At 44.5% G+C, this 8,131-nt stretch overlaps 1 protein-coding gene across 7 annotated transcripts in view; it reads left to right on the top strand.

Annotated features, from left to right (window-relative positions):
* Nucleotides 1-8,131, top strand: part of GPS1 (G protein pathway suppressor 1) — a 47,183-nt gene that overhangs the window by 407 nt on the left and 38,645 nt on the right. For 3 of the 7 annotated variants that reach the window (XM_077251403.1, XM_077251401.1, XM_077251402.1), the window contains exons 2-6: nt 2,626-2,718; nt 3,017-3,198; nt 3,506-3,670; nt 4,111-4,246; nt 4,372-4,449. In XM_077251403.1, coding sequence (XP_077107518.1) covers nt 2,626-2,718; nt 3,017-3,198; nt 3,506-3,670; nt 4,111-4,246; nt 4,372-4,449 — 654 coding nt within the window. Of the gene's footprint in view, nt 1-2,322; nt 2,482-2,625; nt 2,719-3,016; nt 3,199-3,505; nt 3,671-4,110; nt 4,247-4,371; nt 4,450-8,131 lie in introns of all 7 variants that reach the window. The other 4 variants (XM_077251398.1, XM_077251399.1, XM_077251400.1 and 1 more) reach the window with 2 other exon arrangements.

The raw sequence follows: 8,131 nt of genomic DNA, 5'->3' as shown, positions 1-8,131 counted from the left end.
TAGTGCCCGGAGCTTCCTTACCATCTCTGCTTGCTGCTAGTGAATAGGAGTGTTTGTATAGATGGGGGAGGGGCTGCCTGGTAGTATGCATGCTGCTCTGTAATGGACTGTGCTTCCTTACAGGGTCTTCACCATCTCTGCTTGCTGCTAGTGAATAGGAGTGTTTGTATAGATGGGGGAGGGGCTGCCTGGTAGTATGCATGCTGCTCTGTAATGGACTGTGCTTCCTTACAGGGTCTTCACCATCTCTGCTTGCTGCTAGTGAATAGGAGTGTTTGTATAGATGGGGGAGGGGCTGCCTGGTAGTATGCATGCTGCTCTGTAATGGACTGTGCTTCCTTACAGGGTCTTCACCATCTCTGCTTGCTGCTAGTGAATAGGAGTGTTTGTATAGATGGGGGAGGGGCTGCCTGGTAGTATGCATGCTGCTCACATCCTGGGACTCTTACCGAATAACTGTGCTAGATATCACACGCTTTCTATAATGCGGCTGCAGACTATTGAGCCATGTGTAGTGTCCGGTGATTGCTTCTGTATGTTCCGTTCTCCGATCAGAGGGGGTCTCGGCGCGCAGACCCTCGCCGGGCAATCACACGTCTGCCGTGCAGTTACACGTGGAATGTCACTGATTGCTGAGTGTTATATGAACATATACGAGTGCTCCGAAGCCTGATCTATCCGCTCAGCCCTTACTGTGGCGTGATAAGCGATGTGTGGCTCAGCACACAGGCCCTCACCTTGCTCTGAGGTCCCTGGCACGATCGGTGACATGTCCGCCAGACACTGAACAATCCACCAGCCCACATGACTTTTTTTCCCATTCCCTGCTCACTTCATAGTAAAACACCCATTTGAAAACTAGGGATCATGCCTGTGCCATATGAATCTCCTGACAGGTTTTCTTTAAAGGGAACTTCTCACTTGATTCATGCTGCCCAAGCTGTTGACAGCCTGGCAGAGCCTGACTTCACTACTAAAGCCAGGTATAATGCTCCTGCATTTCTGAGAGTATAATTTACAGGTCCAGCTAGGGACCGTAGCAGAAGACGGGACTAGTCCATCTCCCCCTCCCCAAATCCACCTCAGTCAGCTTTTCCTAGCACTGCAGCAAGTGATTGACAGGTCTCTCCCATACTGAGAGACTTGTCAGTCACTTCTAGCAGTGCTAGGAAAAAACGACCAGATCTGTAAAATATATCCCCTCTCAAATGTGATGTGTGGGACAGTCGCCAGCTCTGCAGCAAATTTTATATGTTTGAACATAACTGGTTATTTTTACAAGATATAGTACAGGCTGACCCTTTTGGGTTGTTGTGGCAACACATAGTTGTAAGTGACTTTCTTACTATTGAACACAACATTTAGCAGCACTGTTCTTACTAGGTTAGTAAAGAGGTTATCTGGCATTTCAGTCCTCACGGAGCTGCTGCCTCTATAGTGTTACATGGGTTTGCAAGCAGTTACTTGTGATGTATTTTTCAGATGGGGACACAAGGTATTGCAGTGTTCTCCGTTTACTTGAATGGGACAGTGCTGCTATACCTGGTATCACCGCTGTATCTCAGGCATGTATGAACAGCCTGTAATGATAGATTATCAGTTTGGGGAATCTGGATAAACCCTTTACTATTAATCTTTCACCAGATTCAGCTTTGTCTAGATGGAGCAACACTAAAAACTAGGTTATGGTTTATATGTCTCCAAGCACTTAAATTGACGGTGACTTCACTTGAGTGTAAGATAGGCTGTCCTGAGTAGCTCAGTAGTCACTTTTTGTGAAAACCTCTGAGTTAATGCCAGGGGGATCCTCTGTCCAGGTTCCTGCCTACTAGCTGAGCAGAAAGCTGCCACAAAGATGATTTCTCTCATTGTAGTGTACATTGCTTCCTTGTTTGGAGCCTAATAAGGGTGGACATGTAGCAATGCAAAGCATAAAATCTGCCGTGCATCGGCATGACAGTCTACATGCAGCAAAAGTTATGGCTCTTGGAGGAGAGGAGAAACAAAAACACAAAATTGGAAAATAGCCATGTTGGAATTGGGTTCAAAATTGGTAATTTTCTGATGATTGCTTCTCTTTAAGCACCTTTTTTATTTTTATGGATTATTCCTTTAACAGGACTTGAGAAATGCAAGGAGATGGATAGCCATTGTCTTTAAAAAAATATTTATGGTAACTGTGTTTGTTGGACTGTTTTTTCTCATGGACCACAAAAAATGAGAGCCTCACTGATGCCAGAAATTTGTCCAGCCCTACCATTTAAGTATATGGTGCCTTCAGTAGTACAAGCAGAAGAATGTTACAGATGTGTTTGCTTTCAGCAGGTAAGCTCTGGGTCAATGTCGGAGAATTCAGACAGTCAGAAACAACTGAAGAGTAGCTCCAGCTCACCATCTTTGTCAGGGGCAGATGACTTCATGCCGGGTGCCTCCGGAGAATGGATCCTGAGCACCGGCCAATGCAACTACGCACTATTTGAGGTATCAGGGAGGGACAGAAGGACCTGTAGAAAGCTCAGTCTAGCTGTGCCCGTACATGTACAAATCAGCCATTGCATTGTCAATAATGTCAGCAGAAGTATGGCCTAGCTCCTGACATCACTTCATTCTGTATTGTACCACCAGGGGGCTGTCGAACCCATGCAGATTGATGCCGACCCCCAGGATGACCAGCAGAATGTCCCGGATATCAATTATTTGGTGGAAAACCCTACCCTGGTATGTGTATACTCGCAACATGTCCAGCCTTAAAATGCACCTCCAATTTTACACAAAAATAAAAAATAGTTCTTGTATTGGAGAATAATGCAGAATTGGTTTTGCTTATTGGTTTGTGCGGCCTCCTAGGTGTCTATCTCCAGTGGAGGAGCCAGTCTTGTAGTAATCATATTAAATTTGCCACCACTGACATTAGGTGAAGCAAAATCATCACAGAAATGAGTTTGTAAAAATAATCACCCTACACACTCGTGCACTTCCACAATTGCTCCTCATGTGGGTTTTTGTGTCTCCTCAGGACCTGGAGCAGTATGCTTCCAGCTACAGTGGCCTCATGCGTATTGAGAGGCTGCAGTTTATTGCAGATCGGTGCCCTCAGCTGCGGGTTGAAGCTCTAAAAATGGCTCTATCGTTTGTACAGCGAACTTTTAATGTTGACGTGTATGAGGAGATTCATCGGAAGTTGACGGAGGCATCAAGGTGATTAGGATAAAGATTGTCGTGAGAGTCTCCAATCCTCCCTTCTAGCACCTTTATTTTTCTCCGAGTCCCTATTTATAAATTGGTATTCTTCAATTTTACGTATCTTTACATTGGCTATAGAAAAAAAGATCATTCTGTCTGCATCCCCTTGTATCCTCTGTCTCATAACTCCTCTACAGTTTTTGTACACCCCTTTTCTGCCCATTTAACTGTATGTTCTGCTTATTGTCCCTGTCTGCACTCATGCACTCACTACCCCTGTAGTATTTCCTACCTTCAGCACTCACATTGTGTATTTGTACAGGGAACTGCAAAATGTACCGGATGCTTTGCCCGAAGGCTCGCTGGACCCTCCTCCATTGGACACAGCCTGGGTGGAGGCAACTCGTAAAAAAGCACTTCTGAAACTGGAAAAATTGGACACTGACCTGAAGAATTATAAGGGGAATTCCATCAAAGAAAGCATTAGGTAGTAGCACAGTAAAGAAAGATAATGTGATCCATGAAGGAGCACATCAATCAGTTAGGCGGTGCTCCAGAATAGTGACTTTGGGCACCACACAGGGGGCTTGGCCAAAGATCACTGCTACACTACAGCGTAATGCAAGTGAATGGGTCGCATTGCGACACACAAGATATTGCGGCAAGCAACTTGCAAAAGAATCCAACTAGTTTTACCTTTTCGTGACTTACTAGTTGCAGTACCTTGTCTCGCAATGTGGCTCTATTCACTTGCATTATGCTGATATGTATCAGCAGCATATATTCTTATCTGGCCTCTTCACCTGTGTCTTGGTCAAAAGTCATCATATAACCCCAGTCTTGGTGTTTGTCTATAATGTATGTTTATGCAGAAACGAGTTAGGCTTGTATTACGACTTTCTTGTTGAAACTTTCCTATTTTTCCAGGAGGGGCCATGATGATTTGGGGGATCATTACTTGGATTGTGGAGACCTAAGCAACGCACTGAAATGCTATTCCCGCGCTAGAGACTACTGTACCAGTGCTAAGCACGTCATCAACATGTGCTTGAATGTTATCAAGGTGACCACATGCCATGGTCTATGCCATTCACATTTCCTTTGCATTCTGACATCATTCCAAGAGCTAGTGTCTTCTATAGCCAGGATTACAGTTTGATCCATTTCTTCTGTTCTCTACTTCTGCAGGTCAGCGTGTATCTCCAGAACTGGTCTCACGTCCTCAGCTATGTCAGTAAAGCGGAGTCCACACCGGAGATTGCTGAGGTGAGCCCCTATAGTGGCATACAAACAAGTGTCTTTATTGACATGGTCTATATTGTATTACAGACGCTGTCCACTTTTGCAAAAAAAAAAAAGTAGCCTGTATGCATATATGTATGTGTCTATGGTAACAAACATCAAAGACATTCTTAGAAGTCTAATTCTGCAGTCATATTACATTCTACCTGTCCTGGCAAACCTATGTTAACCCAAAGTAGGGAACAAGTGGAGAAATAGAAGGCTGCAGGATTACTCTCCAACGAATGTTTTCTTTCTGTTACCATGGATATCCATAGTCTGCATCTGAGCTGTAGAAATCAATCAATATTTTACTTTTTTATTAGGACTTATTGAAAATATTTATTTCGGGCAGGGAAAACAAAGGCTAATTCGGCGATGTTCAAACATTGCATTTTTGCTGCATTTTTTATGCAGATTAAAAGCCATGTTTTCCAGGACATCAATCCTGACAGCACCATCAGGAGATAGTCCTTCATGTCCTTGATAATGACAGGAACACACACAAGGTTAAAAAGCCCATCCCTCTACCAACTATTTTTCTTGTCACTATCAAGGACATACGCATAGGGGGTGCACTCATGGAGTAGAAGAGCAGAATTCACCTGTCGGTTGAGCAAGAGCTCCTGACTGACGGACACGGGAGGATTGGGGTGGGGGGTCCGCACATCTCTCCTTGCTCCCGCAGCAGAGTCTGAGGGCTGACACCTCGCTGAACAAGGGGTCCTTCAACCTGGCCAGCACAGTTGGAGCTCCTAGATTTAGCCACTTTCCCCTGAGGGAAGCTCTCTGCTCATGGCGCCATTCCTGTGCTCGGCTGCTGTACTCACTCAAGACACTGGTATGCTGGGCGCTTCCGGTGTACAGATTGGATGACGCGCAAACCTCTAGTACCTGGCGTGCGTTGCAGCATGGACCACACTTCCGGGATTTTGAATAAAAGAGCGCCAAGACCTAATTAAATGAGAAGCTCCTTTTTGACAATTCAGATGTAAGACAGGTGAAATAGTACTACTTAGGGTACTACCAGAGGGGAACTGAGTTACCAGTGCATTTAGACAGACAGCAATGGAGGGACAAAACACTGGCCGTTCTGATACCCCTACTGAGTCCCTGGTGCAAGTGAGTAATCTGGGAGTGTCACGCTTACTAAGGGTTATTTTACCTGACATTGATATTATGTAAACTTTTACCCACTTTAGGATAAAGATTTTCCTAAAAGGTCTATGGCCCCATCAGCATATCAGAAAAAGGGGGAAAAAAACTGCCTGAGACATATGGAAAATAATTATGCCCGGAGTGTATTGCCAAAGTCTTAAAGGAAGAGCATTCCTCCTTCATGACAGATATGATGGCCATAATAAGAGAAGACGTCCAAAATTCCGTTACACAGTTAGTTTCGTTTGACTCCTCCCAGGCTGTGCCTAGGCCTTAAAGGGAACTTGTCACCCCCAAAATGGAATTTGAGCTAAGCCCAATGGCATCAGGGGCTTATCTACAGCATTCTGGAATGCTGTAGAAAAGCCCCCGATGTATCCTGAAAGATGTGAAAAAGAGGTTAGGTTATACTCACCCAGGGGCGTTCCCGCTGCGGTCCGGTCTAATGGGCGTCACGGTCCGGTCCGGGGCCTCCCATCTTCTACAATGACGTCCTCTTCTTGTCTTCAGCATTCCAGAATGCTGTAGATAAGCCCTTGATGCCAGTGGGCTTAGCTCAACTTCCATTTTGGGGGTGACAGGTTCCCTTTAAAGTCCGCAGTGGGAGATCGAGTCAAGTTCAGATGAGGAGGAAGTGTCATACTATACTGACCCTAAACAGGAGGAAAGGGGAAGGTTTTATCCCAAACTTACGAGAAGAGAAAAATAAATATCTTTTCTCTTGGGAAAACACAGATGCGCTCCTACATGCAGTGAGATATATGATGAAAGTTGAGGGGACTCTCCAATCTCCCTTCATACATATCCTTATTATCAGAGTAGCCATGAAGACATCTATCCCCCTTGAGGATTCCTCATGTTTGAAGGATCCTATGGAAAGGAAATCAGATGGGCTACTCAAGAGAACTTGGGAAACTTCAGCAGCAATTATTACAGCTAACATAGCTGCTACCTCTGTTGCAAGATCCATAAATCTATGGATAGAGGAGGTAGAGGATCATCTTAGGAAGAAGACATCCGGAGATGACATCCTGAAATCCATTCCCTTACACAAACTGGCTACAAGATTTATGGCGGACGCTAAGCAGAATCAAACAGGTTGCTGCAAAGAATGGGGCAGTCTCGTACTGTAAGGTGAGCTATATGGCTTAAAACACGGTCAGGGGATAGTCACTAAATGAACAAGTTGTGTTCTATTCCTTTCTCCAGTCTCCAAGTGTTTGATCCAGTATTGGACGACATACTAGAAAGAGCCTCAGACGAAAAAAAGGGTTCTGAGAGGAGGAAAAAAGAAAAGCCCCGTTCCCATGAGAAATGTGTGAAAGTAAAGAATGTCTGGCCAATGTGTGAAATTGAACAATATCTGACCATCTCAATGGCTGACCAAAGAGTGATAGTAAACAATGCCTGACCTACAAAATGCTCTGCCAATGTCTTGGGTAAACCATGTCTGAAAAATTAATCTCCCCCTCTGTTTTTACCTTTTGCAATAGTGTACTTTTTTTGTTCAGAGTAGTCACTAATTTTTCAGACCTAAAAATCTTTATCCACTAAATAATTTGATCAAATTGTCGTTTTTTCCAAAAATGTTTTATGGTATCAAATATGTTTTGCATTGGTGGCCTAACGCCTTGCATTGTTCATTCTTGAATGGTGGAAGCAAAGCTGAACTTTGGAATCCTGAAAAATGTAACAAAAAAGCTGCAAGCACCTGCTGACAGATTCCCTTTAAAAAGAACCTGTCAGCAGGATTTTTCTATGTAAACTACAGACAGTGCCATATTAGTGCTGTAAGACTGATTAAAGTGATACCTGCAGTGAAGAAACCCCTTCACAACCTTGAGATTGTTTTTTTTGTTTGTTTGTTTTGTTTTGTTGTTTTTTTGCTCCCCTTCTTCCAAGAGCTATAACTTTTTATTTTTCTGTCAATATGGCCTTGTGAGGGCCTTTTTCTTGCGGGACGAGTTGTACTTTAGAACGACCCCATTTATTTTATTATATAGCATACTGGAAGTGTGGTGAAATTGCAAAAAAAAATTCACAACCAGGTCATTACAAGTTCGTAGATACAAAACCTGTATAGGTTCTTCTTTTCTCCTTCGCCTCATTGGGGGACACAGACCATGGGTGTATGCTGCTGCCACCAGGAGGCTGACACTAAGTATTACAAAGAAAGTTAGCTCCTCCCCTGCAGTATACACCCCTCTGCTGGCTCCCAGCTAACCAGTTCTTGCTTAGTGTCCGTAGGAGGCACACGGACGGGTCTGCTATTCAGACCCAAAGAATCTTTTTACTTTTACCTTTTACCGGACGAAGGGGGCGACGGATTCTTTCATGTTCCGATCTCCCCCGAACCAACAACAGGCGAGCACGGGAGTTTCACCTCTCCGTATCCTCTCCTGCGACGTGGGAAGCCACTGCCTGAGCTGATTCTAGGGGCGACGGGCCCCTTCAAGGGCACCGATCTCCCCCCTCCCTTTTCAGACGAGCACTGGAGTGTCACCTCCAG

This window comes from Ranitomeya variabilis, chromosome 4, assembly GCF_051348905.1.
Source record: "Ranitomeya variabilis isolate aRanVar5 chromosome 4, aRanVar5.hap1, whole genome shotgun sequence".
Classification (NCBI taxonomy): domain Eukaryota; kingdom Metazoa; phylum Chordata; class Amphibia; order Anura; family Dendrobatidae; genus Ranitomeya; species Ranitomeya variabilis.
Note: the sequence above shows the minus strand (reverse complement) of the source record. Positions and strands in the feature narration are given on the sequence as shown.